At 40.8% G+C, this 17,466-nt stretch overlaps 1 protein-coding gene across 1 annotated transcript; it reads right to left on the reverse strand.

Moving 5' to 3' along the window:
- Positions 1 to 1,181: 1,181 nt before the first annotated feature.
- gtpbp8 (GTP binding protein 8) lies at positions 1,182 to 11,229 on the reverse strand. Its single transcript, XM_023417079.2, has 8 exons — positions 11,106 to 11,229; positions 10,432 to 10,626; positions 10,164 to 10,317; positions 7,191 to 7,289; positions 6,199 to 6,329; positions 4,792 to 4,891; positions 1,983 to 2,101; positions 1,182 to 1,452 (listed from the first exon to the last, which is right to left on the reverse strand). Exons 2-8 carry the CDS (start codon positions 10,599 to 10,601, stop codon positions 1,362 to 1,364), a joined length of 864 nt encoding a protein of 287 aa, XP_023272847.1. The 5' UTR covers positions 10,602 to 10,626; positions 11,106 to 11,229; the 3' UTR covers positions 1,182 to 1,361.
- Between the last annotated feature and the right edge of the window lie 6,237 nt (positions 11,230 to 17,466).

The raw sequence follows: 17,466 nt of genomic DNA on the forward strand, positions 1-17,466 counted from the left end.
AAACTACTTCTATCATCCAAATGTAACACACTGAATGCACAACATGAAGAGACCCAAAGCCCCAAATTCTGTGTTCTTTCCCCCATTTGTGCAATTCACCAGGTCTCGCTCGTCTTTATAACGGCAGGCTTTTCTCCGTCTCCAAGTGTGGCCATTTGGAACAGGTGTAAAGACCTTTGCCTTTAGACGTGGTTTGTTTGAAGTATACTGACTGTTTCAGGGTTAATTGTCTGTAGAGGTAGTCACATGTTCAGCGCTAAATGCTGTCCCAATAAAAATAATGTGTAACAGGACTCAGTCACACCCAAGTTTAATTATGACATAAAAACCTGCTTTGCTTGTTGCCCATCAGGGCTGCACTATATGCACAAAGAAATCCCATTGCGATTGTTGTGGCAGATTTTGCGATTTCAGTTGGAAAAATTTGAAAAAAATGTTTTAAATGATGATGTGATTTTTGTTGGTTCTTGTACCAAACAAACATGTTCCTTTACATCTGGAGGATATGATTTGTAGGCCGGGGCGTCTCTGTAGCACCACAACAGTTATGGTGCTAACAATGCACAACAATGTGATACATTTTACCTTTTGATTTGGATATTGCACTTGGCCATATTGCGATTTCAATTAATTGTGCAGCGCTGTTTTCCATTAACATTCAGCATGTAAGCTATGCCTTTTATTGTGAAAATGACATTGGAAGACAATGAAATTGGAAAGTAAGAGGGGGCTCAACACCAGTAGACTAATAATTGCTCACTGCTAATGTTAAAAAAAAAGAAAGAAAAAAAAAGTATAACAGACATACCACACGGGTTGAAGAGTGACACCACTTTGAGTTTTAGTGTAACACATTATTCCAGGTCCATCTTTTATTCATTATCATTTGGCCTCTTAAAACTAGACTACATTACTATTATTACAGTAAGAGGGTGACAACTCTCCACCCAAGCAAGAGTACATTGAGTACCAACTAGTAGCTCCAACATTATTAGTTGAAATATTGAAGAAATATAAAAGAGTTCTTCCTCAAGTCCTACCTCTAAGTTACACTATATGGCCTTAACGGTAGTGGTGTAGCAGTCGCCAAATAGTGCACATGCACATCTGTTTGGACTGTAGAAGGTGCAATGTAATGTATAACCATAAAGTTAAAGGACAACCAGTCAGACCAACAACAGTGGATTTTACACTTTATTTGAAAATAAATCTTCAGATAGAATCTACAGTAGCTCTACATGGACAAGTAATGGAGGTCACATTATTAGGCAACACATATCACCACTTAGGGATAAAATACAAATGTTGAGAATCTTCCAGATTCAAGAGAAGGTGTCCAGACCTCGCTCACTGGCCTCTCATCAGCTTTGAGAAGTGTTTGATAACCTGATGCTGCCTGTTAGATGAGTAATGAAGCATCTCAGGAGGTAGATGCCCAAAAAATGGAGGGAGCTGTCACAGAGAAAAAAATGCAATAAAGAAGGAAATTAGTCTATTTAAACCACAAAGCAGATTAACATTGGACAAAAAACAGTAATATAGACTAAAAGTAGAATAATTAGTTAAGAAAAACAACATTTCTCTTAAGTATAAGTATGAGACTATATTGTTAAAATGAAAATTATGCTGTGAAAATGTACATGTTGCTAAATTTAACATGAACAGGTCAAAACATTATTGTTATTTATTTTTTGCAATCTCAACAAATCCCATGAAAGGAGGAAAACCAACAATCCAAATTAATTCTCATTTGGTGCTGTAGTATATATATATATATATATATATATACATACAGCAGTGAAACAAAGTAGCACAGAGGAATAAGACATGAGGCCTTGGACACACACGCAATACTTAGTGGGATCAGCTGATTGTTGGTTTGGGTCTTTTCATGCAATTTATCGACAGTAAGAAAAAAAAAAAAAAAAACTATCACCAGTCTTTTCCTGTAAGTGATTGGCTAGAGGAACTGTGAGTCTCACCTGACCAGAAATGGCTGAGGAAAGCAGCTCGCCGTCTGCGTTTTAACCACATCATGAAGATTCAGTAAGTTTGTCAGCAGAGCTCCGCTACCGCATTTGTCAATCTTAGTCACCACCATCTGCACAACAACACGTTTCGCACTGAGATTTACACAGTCTTGAAAAATGTAACAACACAGAGCCATCAGTAAACATCAGCAGGTCATATACATTTACGATAAGGAGTATGTCATCCTCATCTTGTTCTAATTTATCAGTCAACTAAATCACTGCACTAACTCACTGAGCCTTCTCTGCTGGTGCGCTGTGTTGAGTCAGCACAAACAGACTCATTGTGACACCTACTGGCCACTTAACAATACTACTCTACACTGTTGATATTTCTTTATATTGTGGACATAAAGATTTTGGTTTTTCGTATGATTGGTTTTTCTACTACTGAGTAATAATACTATAAAAATATTATGTGTTTACAATTTTCAAAATGAAGTCTGGAAATTCCTCACTGAAAAGGAAAAGATTTAAATGGTTGACTAAATTATGGGCGTCGAGTGGCGCAGTGGGTTGAGGTTGAGCAGGCCTCCCATGTGTAGAGGCTACAGTCCTCGCTGCAGTCGGACCCGGTTCCAATCCCGCATCGGACAGCCCTTTACTGTCATTCCCCCTCCCTCTGCCTCCCCATTTCCTGTCTCTCTCTACTGTGCTATCCAATAAAGGCATAAAAAGCCCCAAAAAATATACTTTAAATGGTTGACTAAATTTAAAACCCATCATTCACTACACTCATGTACTGAGCTACTGGTGATCTGTCCTGTATCTTCTTCCAGGAAAAGCAACAACTTTTTAAAATTTGAACGTCACCATTTCAGCTCATGGTTCATGCTACCTCCTTTTTTCATCAGTGGGAGTTAATCTTAATCTTTGTTAAAAGCCGTTCTGTCACAGTTTTAATAATGGTCAAAGTGTTTAATAACGTTCGGGCATGAATAATTGACGACAGAGAGCGGGGAGAGTGGGGGTGCTTCATTATAATGCCATGGCGGTGGCATTTCAGAGGGGACAGCAGTTTTTAAATAGCTGAGTGGGAGCGTTCAGCATTAATTCAGTGTGGACATAATGTTGAGGACTTAGAGAAGAAGAATGAGTTAAATGTAAAAAGGAGGGGTGAAGTCTGGTTAGTCTCAGTGCTCACAGATGAAACTGTGTCTGCTGGGGCTGAATGATTTGCAAAAACAAAAAAACAAAGCTCACATTGCTATCATTCTGACAGATATTGTAATTGTAATACACCATGATGTCAGAAGATGATTTGCAGTCCAGGGCTTCCTGTAGCACCACAATGCTTTTATATTACATTTATAAAAAGGTCTGTTGTGACACATTTTACCTTTAATCAAAAAATTGCAGCTCCTGCCATTTGGATATTGGACTTGGCCACATTGTGATTTCGATAATATTCTGATTAATTGTTCAGCCCTGGTGTCTGCTAACCTTTTTCCAGTTTGTTTTCCCCACACTTCACATACTTGGTTGGGGTGCGTGTGGTTGGTTACAGGCAGGCATGGGCAGGTACTGTGTGCTGGTGCAATGTGATGTGGGCTGTAAAGCCTTTCATTTCTGTGTTGCAACATGACGCACACCCACACTTCAAATTGCTATTTGGCAAGAGTTGGTAAAGAGCAGCTCATGTCTGTGTCACACTGAAACAGCATTTAACATTTCAAAGCTACAACCAACGATTATTTTCATGATCTGTTCATGATCTGCAGATGTCTTCAAATGTCTGTTTCTATACAGCCATCAATCATATTATTAGAATATATTAGAACATCTGGTGTGAGCGGCTCTCTTCAGCTCAGTCCACATCATCTCTACTGGATTTAGGTCTGGGCTCTGACTGGACCACTCCGACAGGTGGATTTTCTTTGTTTAGCTTAATTGTCCTGCTGCATCAGCAGTTTCTCTTTAGCAGTCAATGATGTGCTGCCCAGGTCCAGAGGCAGCAAACACCCAAATCATGATGCTCCCTCCACCCTGCTTCACCTTTGGGATGATGTTTTCGTGTTGGTGCTCAGAGCGTTTTTAGTTCTTCCCAAACAACTCAACCTTAGTCTCATCAGTCCACAAAATGTTTTCCCAGCAGTGCTGTGGAGCGTACAGCTCCTCTTTGGCCTGAACTTGTCTGGTTGATTCCTGAACAGAGATGTTAACCAGATCATTCTGCGTTTGTGCCATTGGAGTCCTCTTAGCTGGATCTCCACTTCTATGGAGAGTTTCCACAGAACCATTTATAGTTTGTGTGACTGTGGCTGATGAGGATCTAAACTCTTTGAGATGACTGTGACCATTTCAGCTTCATGCTAATCAACTGTCTTGGATTGAAGTCTTCTGAGATCTCTTTTTCGAGTTCATATCAGCAGGTGTTTTTTTGTGAATAACAAACTAAAAATGTTAAAGTGTGGTTCAGTTTGGTTTCATTGACTGGACTCCAGGTTTGCTAACTCATGTCTAGCTTGTTGATTCCATTAGCCAGCAGGGTCTCATACTTTTTTCCTGATAAACATTGAGTGATGTTTTCAATATGAACAAGGACATGTGTTATAGAGTGTTATTAGTAAAAATAGATCGTGTTTGTTTATAACTGTAACTCAGATGAAGATTTTACCATATTTTAAGACATTTTTGGAAAATATAAAGGGTTCACTCACTTTCTCTTGCCACAGTTTTCTGTTTTTACTTATCTAGAAAATCTTTTCCCACCGAACAGAGCGGATGTAACTACTAATGAAGAACATGTGTGTAATCTTACCACATATGGACGTCTGAACTCCTCACACATTTCCAGGGCGATGAGGTCGGCCTTCTGAAGACCAACGCTGCCATCAACCAACAGGAATGTCCTCACAAGACTGAAAGACAAGAAGGACGCATTAGACAACTTCATACGGAACAAAAACCAGACAGGTGGATGTGACTATTTCCAGGTCGTCCACTCATAAACATAAGAGCACAAACTTTTACTAACACAGATCCTCAGGTGTAGAAGACAGGGTCAGTAAAGTAAAGGCAATTTCTCAGGTCAGCTTGGCTAAAAGATCATTTATTTTCCTTCCACATAGACTCTTAAGAGTAAAACACACATCAATTCTAATGGCTTATCTTAACATACAAGTGCAATGACAGATCAATGCAAAATGATTCGCCAACGTTCTGTCACTGATAAAATCATCAAAGTGGCGGCAGATTTATGTTGTGTCAGAAACAGATGTGGCTCTGTACGGTGGCCACTTAGGACATAACGCATGCAAGACTGAAAGCACAAACACACACTCACTGAATACCAAAATGCCCTGAATACGAAAACACACACACACAAAGACAGAAAACACACACAGCGAGATGATGAGCTTCATCTGGAGAAGCAGCAACATCATGCAAACTTTTCAGATTCATGTATGTATCCTAACTTCAACCTTATCAAATCTGCAGTGTGGAATTTTTGTCTCCCCCCTCTGGCAGTGAGAGTTATTACACAATCCCTGTTGAGAAATTTCCACAGTTCCAAGACAATGAGGTAATAGGATAATAATTCCTACCCACGCATTTCCCCGTGGAACCTCCAACATATTGTACGGTGTCGCAAGGGGGGTCACACAATAAACATAAATAATACAGCTGTCTGTCCAGTGCTTGTATTGAGGCTCCAGATATGTTTACACTGTACATGTAGACAACAGGACAGCCTCTTCAGCTCTGGCAAACTCACTGGTTGACGCGTCTCTACCGATGTACAGCGTGGGAAAGTCACCTGATTTAAATATCTGTTATACTGCTGAGCACAGAGATATTTACTTGGCACTGATTGGCTTAAACGGCATCAAGTGAACAGCTTGAATGCAACAGATATCAACACTAGACGCAAGATGCAACACTATCCAAGAACTTTCAAAAGACTGTGGGAACTGTCGTCAGTCGTATGTTAAGAAGTTGATCAATGGAGAACAGTTTTTAGCGAGTTCTGTTATTGGTGTTCAAGAGAAACCATGTGATAGGAAGGTTACTTATGGTCAGTCAGAGTGTTACTTTGGTCCTACAGACATCAGTCACATGTATGAGGGCTAGTAATTCTCTCTGTGCTGAGACCAAGCAATGTGACTCCACTGTAGATACATGTTACTATTAAATGTTGCTTTCTCAGCCACAGTGAATATCTCACTTTTTCCTTGTGTAAAGATACGGCTCCACCATTTCCACAAAGTCTTTGGGCGCTCTGTGTCCATAGCCCGGCATGTCCACGACGGTGAAAGCTTTGCCCACTCTGAAGAAGTTCATCTTCTTTGTGTGACCCTGAGAGGGAAACACCGAGAGAGACACAGAGGTCACAACAGAGAAATACAAGAGGCGCTAAACTGCAAACAAGGGTGAAGATTGTTGTGATGAGAACACACTCTGTACACGGCATATACCAAGAAGCCAGAGGTGCCGGTAACAGCAACATGAGCGTCAATAGAAAGAGAAAAAGAGAAAAGGAAACTTTTCAATACCTGACATGAAACCTGAGTTTCAATACAGATAGCAAAACAAAAACTCTTGACTCAATATGACGGTATACACTGCACAACGGTAGAAATGTGTCCAGCAGTAGATATTTGGCAATACTGCTTCCGCCGCTGCTGCACCTATTCCTCAGTGTCTGTGCTACATATTCAGTGATCTCATCGTTCCAGCTGCTTCGCAAGGTAACGTGATTTGTGCCGCAGGACCGCTCATTTTGTTCATGTGACGTGAGAGCGACAGTCAGTGGGAGTTTGCCAACCCCAAACACTTACTGTATCATGATATATACTTTTGCCGAGATATAAAATTACATTTACTGTGATAAAAACCCACCTCAGCCACCTTTAATCAATCATTATAATTCTTAATCCTGTAATTCTTCCACAAATATAATAAACAAGAATTTTGTCTACATAATATAGAATAAAATTAGCAACTGGGATTTTGATTTGAAAAAAAAATTAAAAATTTGAAAAAAACATGTTTTTATATTAAAGCAGAAATGTATACAAATATTGTATATGGTACAACAGAAAACAACAACTTCATTCAAGCTTGATCAGATATGTAGTTACTGCTCTTTGGATCCGTAGGACAGTATAAACCCTAGAACTGAGACAGATAGACTGTGTGTTGTTTGAAGCTACTCACTGGAGTTTTGGAGATTCTGACTTCCACCTCAGGAGACAGGGAGAACAGAGCTTTGATCAGAGACGACTTTCCCACGTTGCTTCTGCCGATGAAACACACCTGGGAACACACACACACACACACACACACAAACTGCTTCACACAAACTTCCTGTATTTTGCAATATTGTGCTGACTTACGATGATTGAACCTCCTGATATTAATTCAGTGATCTGTGCTGTAAGATTTTGTGCTGGAATATTTTTCTCCTCATTCAGTGAATCACTCAGCTGCTCTGTCTGTTACGGGCTGCTGCGACCGGCTGCCACGCTCTCGCCGCTGCAGTACCACGATCGCAGAGTCCCGCAGAACGCGGCTCGGGCTCATCCATCTCTCCGACACAGGACAGATGGATGGAGGTTGGCGCTGCCAGTGAGTTACGAATACATCATCCTCTGACAGGGCAGAGGGGCAGAATGGTAACTAACTCGGCATGCCAAAGAGACCCTGTTGTCCTATCAACACAATGTTCCACTCTGATCCCTCCAGTGAACACTACTGTCTATAAGGTTATAAATCTGCTCATTTATTATCAAGTGTCAGCTCCTGCTTAATTATGTATTTGGCTCCAGGAGGGTAAAGAGACATTACACTACATTTTTCACTGGCTTTGTGTTCATTTTGGGACAAAGAAGGGCAACATGAACAACCTCTATATGTTACACTATGACTCTTTCTTTTAGTTGCTCTGTGTTCATCCTTTCAACTTTAGCTCTGGTCAATAATTATAGTTAAGTTTTAAGCCTAATAACACCATCCTGTTGTCACCAATATGACAGTGACACAACATCCAGAGGAAGCTCTGCTCACAGCTGAACCATAAAGAACAGGAAGTCACTATGAAAAAAATGCAATACAAAGTGGTTCACAGAGGTCCACAGGTGTGGAATGAGCTTGATAACACTATAAAAAATGTCACTATCTCTTCGTCTGTTTTTAAAAGCAACTTAAAGCAGCAGTGATTATTAAAATAAATATAATAATTCACAACTGGTTATTGTTTATCTTGCCTTTTGGATTAATGTTTGGACTGATGGGATAGATGTTTTGGAACTCTCTCTTTTTAGGGTTGTAGGTATCTCGTGTAATTGTATTAGTACATCCAGTGACTGGGCCCCTGCTCACAAGCTTCTGGAGCTCATTGGTGTCCCATTTTCACCCATTTTCACCCATTATTATCATGTTTTGTGAGCTTCTACTTGTGTTTTATTCTGATTTGTGTGAAATGAAATGAAGTGGGGAAATGCTCAGACTTGAACAATAAACAACATAACAAAAACAAATTTTCTCCCTCATAATTAAAATGACACTTCAAAATCTATCATGTCATGTAAATGGGATCTGAATCTTATTTTGGACATGTATTTACAGTACACTGCATCAGATGAACAGGAAGATGTTTGGTGGCACTTTCTTCCTGGATAAAACATTCCCTCTACAAAGAAGCAGCTGTCGCAGACCACCACAGTGCTACCATGCTACTCGCTATATGATAAGAAAGAAAGGAATAATTTAAATTGCAGCTTACACCAATTGGTGTTCTCTCTACCTACCAGTTCATGAGGTTCCTTTAGCAGGCTAGCCATTAGCATTCAGACCTAAAACAGCCATGCATCAGAACAACGCAAGAGACTACAGTGATGGGATACTGGTAAGACATGAAATACAATCCAGGAAGTCCAATGGAATAACAGATCCATGAGTTTGAAGGCTCTGCAGCAGTTCGTAATGCACTAAGACAAGATTTTACGACTCTACAACAACTAATGTATCCTTTATTGCAACGACTGCCAGGTAAACATCACTAATACTCTGTTCAGTCACAAAGTATTCTAGTGTCTGCTTGCTTGTATGTATGTTATTGGCCGACGCAGCACCTCGCCAGTTGACGTCATACTGCGGTAAAAGTTTAGCCTGATTCAACTTTTTGGTCAAGGACCACTGCTGAGTAACGAGCACTGAATTTACTTAAGGAGAGCAATGCTCCTTGTTAGTGACTCTTATGGTTTGGGACGGTGTTTTATTAAGAATAAAAATACATGTGGTCACATTCCTCCGCCTGTTAGTCTGCACGTCAGATCAGTCAGTACACTGGTGTTGAAGGCAGCCTGCACAACTCAGACCTGTGGCTCACATTATCACAGTCTGTTCAGCTCCTAAAAGCTTTTGTTTGTCTGCATATGTACACGGCTTCAAAACAGAAAAGTATAGGGTTGAAAAGAAATCATTCCCATCAGGTTACTCAAAAAACCTGCAAGTTCTTTTTGCTTAAACCTTTGAAAATAATCAGACCTTAAAAAAAATCTTATTTACATATATAAATATTTAGACATGTGTAAGAGTCTGTTTGGAGCGGACCTTTCATTGGTGAACTGACAATCAGATATTACAGGAGGGGAAATTGCACCTGTGCACTAACATCACCCTAATATTAATAATTAATATTTATTATATTATATTTATTCTTCTATTTTTCTTTGTATAATTTATCATTACTTAAATCTTAGTTTTATCTAGTTACTGTTCATGTAGAGTAAGAATTATATGTATTAATTACAAAGAGCAAAAAAAAAAGAAAAAGATAAAGAAAATCACATTCTACCACTACAGATGACCATTATATCTCAGTGAAACACCAAGTGTTTTGAGGACATAATAAGAAACTGACAAGAGGTGCATGCAATTTGAGATGGTGTTTTATATATATATATATATATATATATATATATAAATAAATAATGTTATGAACAGTTTTCTCCCAGTGGTGCACAACAGCCATTTAAACTTTCAATTTAAAAAAAATAAAAAATACATACATAACTTTACATAACTCATAAAATGAATTCAGTGGCACAGTAGGACCAGCACACACACACGTTTTGGGAGCACTGACCATGACAAAGCTGTTAACAGTCTGACTATGGCTGCACTCACCTCTGGCTGTCGCAGTGCAGGAACATGGTCCATCCTCTCTGCAGAGCTGTAGTAATCGATCTTATGAGACTGTGAAGAGCAGAAGAGCTTTTCTGCTTTAACCATGTCCTCCACACTGGGATGAAAGAGCTGGAATGTTGTCCTGTCCACAGACCTGAAAGTTTAGTTCCATATAATAAGAAAGAAATCAGCTGAGGGTATAAAAGAGCCTATATTTTATGGCAGTACAAAATCTTGTACCCACTATCTCTACAAAAAATTGCAGTACCTGTCCAGGTATCCCTCCAGCTCACTAAAGGGGTACAGTAAGCTTTGGACTTTCTTTGGGGGAAGGTTTGTGGCCTGCTGGAGAGAAGACAGTTTGTGGACGCTGTGCCGGGAAACAACACAAACCTGAGTCCCAGGCTGAAGCCACAGTCCCAACCGAAGACAAAACATGTTTCCCTGCTGAAGTCAGACCCGCCTGCAGCACAGACACAGACAACCAGTGTTACCGTTAGAGTCATACAAGTGCAGCCACATCTAATCAATTTAGCTGCTTCAATTTGAGTTGGGGCTCTGCTGGAAACCCTGCTCAAGTTTACACTACACGAACCAAAATTATGGAAACTACCAGAAGATAAATCATTAAACTGACGTGTAAATTAATGTTGCACTCTACGCACTGACCAGTCTGTTTGCTGTCAACACAAGGGTGAGACAAATGTAAAAGGACTGAAGATGCAGTTCATGTTAAATTCCCTCCTTTAACAACACCACACCAGCTTCTAGTTATTTCAGAAAAACACCACACATGTATAAACACAGTATTATGTCTCTGAACAGATAACGTCAGGGTCACGTAGACACACCGGTATGCTAGCAAAACATTAGCATTACATGCACAATATGTATGAAATGAACGACATATATTTCGAAACGCTGGTTCATTTCATGAGTTACCTCTACTCCAACATTTCCATCACCCAGTCATCAATTATTCTGCGCAGTTTAGCTACAACTGCACTGCGCGTTGTTTACTGTTTTCGTCTTCCATGTTGAGTGCAGCGCTGAAATGAGTCCGACTGAAAACACGTCATTTTACCGATATTTCCTCTTCAAATGAAAACACTATCTAACAATCTAGCTATCGATTTTTATATGATTATTATTATAAGAGTAGTTGCAATGTTTTTTTTATATAGAAATATTACTGTATTCTGTGTCAGACAAGTAGGTTTGCAGAATAACTCCAGCTAATGGTGATATAAGGCTATAGATTTAAAGTCAAACCCTTATGTATTTTTTTAGATTGCTTTGTTACATCCCACCATTCTGCAGTGCATTCAGACCCCATCATTTTTTTCACATTTTGTTATGTTGCAGTCTTATGCTAAAGTCGATCATTTTCCCTCATTAATCTACACTCAATATCCCATAACAACAAAGTGAAAACAGAATTTTTAAAATATATAAGAAAAAACTGAAATATCACACTGACATAAGTATTCAGATAGGGCCTACATCATGTTAGTATGCAGTGCACACTTTTGGTCTGAAAGATGCACAACACCAAAAACTGGAAAACTTGAAATAATCAATACATTTAGAGGTCTGTACCCAGAGGGAGAAACTGTTGTTTGGGTTAAAGGCCCGGTCACAGAGCAGCTAAAACTGAAAAAACACTACCTTGAATTGCAGATTTTCACCATTGACTACAGCAAACCATTTTGATGTTTTAAATGGAAGGAGAGCCAGAGAGTCCAAAACAGAGGAAGCCATTGTAGCTTAGATGTGTTGCACTTTCCACAACCTGTTCTATTATACTAAAAACTGCTCCACAAAACAACAGTGGTTAACACCCCCACGATTTAGGATTGTTAACAAAAAAAACTTGATTGAAACTTTTAAATAAATCCAATAAAAAAACAAACAAACAATCAATCATATTTCTAAATGTCTCAGCCAGGTAGAAGTCTTGTCTCTGAAACACAGCAACTTAGTGTCAAACACAAGGAGTGAAATTCACCTAATATTCAGGTGAGGTGTCATTATGATTTAAGGATTATGACAAAAACTTGATATTGAAAGATTTTTGTTCAACTTTTAAATGACTATTTGACATAATTAGTGTGTGTGTGTGTGTGTGTGTGTGTGTGTGTGTGTGTGTGTGTGTGTGTGTGTGGGTATATTGTTGTTACAACTAACCCAGACTCTTGTAGCCATGTACTAGCTTAATTTACAGCTAACAGCTACAACATTAGCACTGACAACTATCATGAAAGATATCTACATAGACTCAAAATAAACATGACATAAGTTTGAAGAGTTGAGTTCCAGAGCAGAATAAATTAAGTAAAAACTTTCTTAACTCAAAATGAGTTTTCTCCCTTTAAAACAGTCTGTGTCCATCGCAGGGAGCTACTTCCTCACATGTGGAGTAAGGATTAAATTGAGCATGTGCTCAATCAGCTGATTCCTAACTTTTTCTCCCCTACTTTGCTGTGCCACTTGAAGTTTAGCTCAGGTTCCTCCATTTCTCTGGAGCATCTCTGAGACGTTTCTCAACCTTGACTGGAGTCCTCCTGTGGTAAACTCAGCTGATTGGACATGATGTGGACAGACATACACCTGTCGGAAGATTGAACTTCTTGGCCTCAATTCTAAGCGTCACGTCCAGAGGAAGCCATTCATGACGTTTAGCATCGGTTGTCCTTGTCATCTGTGAGACTACAATCCACTGATGAGGGAAAAACATAACAGAATGTAAAAAAGTGAAGGGGTCTGAACACTTTCTGACTGTATCTTCCCTGTAGATCTGTCATAATACATAAGGGTTTCCTCGTGACTAAAGTAAAAGACATTGAATTGAGACTCTGGGATATAATTTGTGAGCATGAATCATTCTTAAGATTCAGTTACATTTGTCAAACTGTTGCATTCCTGGCAACATGTACAGAAACATTCCTGTGTTCCTGCTCCTTGGTTGGAAACGTCTCCTCTCCACAGGGAAAGCTACAGTTCTAGCTGTCACGTACGTCCTCCATCACCCTCTCGGTGGGGATTATTGAAGATTATGATACTAGTGTTTACGTAGAGCATGCCAACGAAATGTCTTCATAAATTTGGTTATATGAGGTGGCAGTGATAAGAGCGACTCCGAGCTTCTCTCGCCCTCTGCGTGCTTCTGACGCCGAGACTCCCACCAGGAAAAGGAGTTTCATCAGTAGTCATGTTGAAGCGGTGGTTGGGTTTCACAGGTTCATGAGCACAGAGTGGTTAGCCTCCTTCTCACTGTTTCCCCCAAAAAGCATTCTCCACATTCCTTCCTATAGAAAGGAGAAACGCTCCGATATTTACCCAGCTTTGATTAATAGTTTTAAAATCTTTTCTTTTTCTTTTTTTAAATGTAGAACATTTGGCATTCTTTGGGGATCTCATTTTAACCTCACCATTTCAAAATGAATCACTGTAATCTGCAGAGCTCTCCTATGGTTTCCTTGGCCCCCTCCATCACCACATGGTGGCAGTGCAGACTGCTGAAAGCGTCACCGCGCTTAGACTAATATGTTAAATATCTGCCTGCACCACCTTGTGCCAATCCTCCCTCTGCTCCATCTGGGTTTTATGACCTGATGTGATTCATAGTATGTTCACTGAACAAATTAATTCACAGATATCCAATTACAGCTCTCATATTCCCCCTGTCCTTCTGCAATGGAGTCTTTTATTCTTGTGTGCCATGTGGTAAAGCAAACGCCTTTTTCATTCATCACCCGTTTAAGGGAATGTAGATTTCATATGAACTGAGTGTCTTATTAAAGTGGGAATTTGAATATGTAATTGAGTCATCTTTTATTACATATGTGTTTAGTGCATCATCAAACGTGATACACTTGTTTGGCAGTTAAGTAAATATCTTCATGTGGAATAGGAGTAAAAGGAAGACTAGCTCTGTGTTCCTTGGATTAATTAGCAAATTCAAAGCTGCATTACTTTAACATTTTATCATTTTACAGAGAACTGAGCAGAGTGGGAATCACCACCATGGACAGCTGATGGGCTGCTTAATAGGTGGAGGTTTTCAGCCAACAGCCATTTATATGGCTTTTAGCAACAACAGAGCTGCGGACAAATCCTTTAAAGCTCACAAACCCACATTTCAGCACGGTTCTTAAGAGGCGCTTGGGTGGGAAACAAGACAGTGAGGGATATATGGAGGCAGAAGGGATAGATAAATGGTGGAAGGAGCAGAGAGGAGGGGATCGGAGCGACAGACAGGAATGGGGAACAGGGTGGAGGGGAAGAGGTTGAGGGGGGCGGCCATGAGTGCTCTCATGACTCCATCACCCCATCCTTCACTGTGAGCCAGAGGATCAAATACCAGACCAATCAATCGTGCACCAAGCAGACATCTATAGTGCGGGCCATGATGGCATTTACCTCCCCAGGGTGCATATCAATAAAAAAAAAAAAAGATATCATACAGAATTGATTGTCCCCACGCAAACTCCCCATCCACACCATCAAGCCAGCCTCTCGCCATCATCATCATTTGTTCTTTTGCTCTTCATTCGCTCTCTGTCCCTGTCCTCTGTCTCTCTCTCCAATTTTTTTTCAGTTTTCTGCCTCTCTCTGTCTGTCTGTCCGCCTGCTGCAGTTCTTTCATTGTGCCTGACTGATGTCCAACGGACAGGTTTTCGCAGGGTGTGGAGGCGCCGTGCAGCAGTCACTTGTCTTTTTTTTTTTTGACAATAAAGCACGTGGAAAAAGTCCAGCTGCAAAGCTGACCAGCCACCCACAAACACCCACACATACACGGCGATGATGCTTTAATCCGACACTGAATTATCACAGAGGTTGACCTGACTGACCTTTCTAGATCTATTAAACCATTCATTTGCATGTTAACCACCGAGGCCTAACCCAGGCCCCCACCCTGACCCCCTCGCCCTCTCTTGCTCAGCCTCCAGTACCTCCTGCCAAGATGTGACAGGGCCACAATGGGACGTGCGCTGCCAGAATACCAAAGCCCCCCCCCCCAAAAATCCTTGCTTTTGTTTGTCCAGGACGATGAAGTACGGAGGAGTCTAACAAGTCAAGAGGTCAAACCATCAATACGCCTCATACAAACACGTACGGCTGACACATACACTCGCCGCAAGGGCAAAAAAGACAACTAGAGATTAACACAGGCTGTATCTGCTCTGTATACCCATCTGGCAGGGCTGAGAGCTGTCAGGCCCAACACCTGTGGCAACATCCTCCATCCATCAGTTGCTCAGTGTATAGAGAAGTGGAGAGCTCGGCTTGTGGAAGCAAATGCTATATAATTTATTGGAGCTTGCGCCCTCCAGTGCTTTCACTCTCATTACTCTCTCTGTGTCCGTTAAGTAAACAGAACAATCAGAGGATCGGTTGCCCTCGCTCTTGTAGACAAAGAAAAAAAAAAAAAGAAAGGGCCCTGCTCCAGAAAAGGCGATTCGCCCTGCTCTAACCTGCACATCAATAATATTCACACTCCTCGCCACACTCGAGACTGAGAAGCCGAGCAAAGCCGGCTGCACTGACTCTGCAATATTTAACAAGAACTGCACAAAGTATAAATCACCAGCTACTGTGATATGAGCTGCACAGTGTTCTACTTAAGATCCTACCAGGCCGACGGCTGTGTCTTTCCTTGTTCTTCCCTGTCTCTCTCTAAGCATCTCCCATGAATACAGCATAAATATTTTGGCAGGTGGTGTTTGGAGGATATTAGAGCACAAGCACCGAGCGCTCAGGGATATCGATTTTGCTTTAGCAGCCAAGAACCATGGCTCTGCTGGCATCAATACATCAAGGAGAGGAGGGTGAATGAGGAGGAATGACCTTGAGCCAGGAAGCAATCTTGACAAATAAAGCCCCGGGAAGGAAATGCAGGGAAACAAAACACTGAAGAAACCTGGGTGCGGAGACTCGAGGGTGACACTGTGAGGTCTACAGAAAGACAATAAAGAGATCAAAGATGATTCGGGGTATTTTGGAGTTGAAAGCATTATCCCTTTCCTCCACCTGCAATTGATTTAGGAGGTATTTCATTTAAAGAAGACGCTTATGCAAAGATAAATGTAAATGTTTCTGTACATCTATGCAGATATAAGGTGGCGGAGGATCCTGACACAATGAAATAATGATTCAATGTCCATCCATGTTGAACAGGTATTAATAGAAGCAGAGTCCTGATGAGACCTGTGCATGCTTGTTTACAACTTCCATGGAAACGCAAGTCCGGAGCTGTGTCCCAATTCAGCACCCACATCCTTCAGAGGCTGCGTCTGACAACAGATCACGTCACAGCGGCACAATTAGGCTGTCCCATGATGAAGCCTCCTTCACATGCAGCCTTCAGCGGATCCTTTGTGGCCCAAACAATCCAGAAAAAGATTCATTGAGTGCTGGTAATGAAAAATAACATGGCAGCAAACAAAACTGACAAGAGAGTCTGAGGATTACACTATTAAATGCAAGTATTGGGTTTCAGCTCAGTTCAACAACTAATGATTCAACTGGTTAAAACCAAGAGCCTTAAAACCTCAAGTTTTAGGGATAAAAAGTTACGTGTTGTTGCTAGGCGACAGGAGCTGTGCTTTGCGATGCAACGGTAAAGGCGGGGCACAGCTGGTGACGCTAAGTGAAAAATCCTCTGTAGGCCAGACCTGAGTCACTCAAACTTCACAAACCACCATGCAGTGTCTGATAAGCCTTCAGACTAATGGACCTATTGCTCAAACTTGCCCTCATGGACAGCACTTCATTGTTTCACTGGTATCTGAAACAAAATGCTCCAATGGATGCATCCCTTGCATTTTTTTTAAAAAGCCGTACGGTTCTTGATTTGAATACCCGATGAAAAATTGGACAGCGCAGAGGCTGATTCGTTTCCAGCAACAGTGTTTTCTTGGTGAACTGTGAAGGACGTCCTCTTAATCACAGGCAGGTTTGTTTGGTGAGAGCGAAACACCAACAGTAAGGGTTGTGTTATGCTCAAAAAGAGCTAGTTCACATGACCTGTTGTTAAACCTTGTTGGAAGACGCTGGCGTTTCTAAACGCTCTCACTGAAAGGAAGGAGAAAGAGGGGAGACGTTTTTCATATCATTTCATTACAGTATGGGAATAATCACACATTTTCTGACAGTCTTGCCAGGAAGGCATTCATAGAAAATTCTGATGTTGGAAAGGTGTGTGTGTGTGGGGGGGGGGGGGGTTTCTTTTAAGGCGATCCAATACTCCAACAAGCAGCCCATATGGAACATGCTGGCACGCTGACCCTACAAAAGACTG

Source organism: Seriola lalandi, unplaced genomic scaffold, assembly GCF_002814215.2.
Source record: "Seriola lalandi dorsalis isolate HSWRI2012SDOR001 ecotype SW California unplaced genomic scaffold, Sedor1 jcf7180002054571, whole genome shotgun sequence".
NCBI lineage: Eukaryota > Metazoa > Chordata > Actinopteri > Carangiformes > Carangidae > Seriola > Seriola lalandi.

Coding starts and splice junctions, on each gene's coding strand:
- gtpbp8 (XM_023417079.2), bottom strand. CDS start 10,601: ATGTTTTGTCTTCGGTTGGGACTGTGGCTTCAGCCTGGGACTCAGGTT. Junction 7,290..10,163: donor CTGCACTGCGACAGCCAGAG/GTGAGTGCAGCC, acceptor GTGTGTTCCCAG/GTGTGTTTCATCGGCAGAAG. Junction 4,892..6,198: donor TATCTTTACACAAGGAAAAA/GTGAGATATTCA, acceptor CTTGTCTTTCAG/TCTTGTGAGGACATTCCTGT.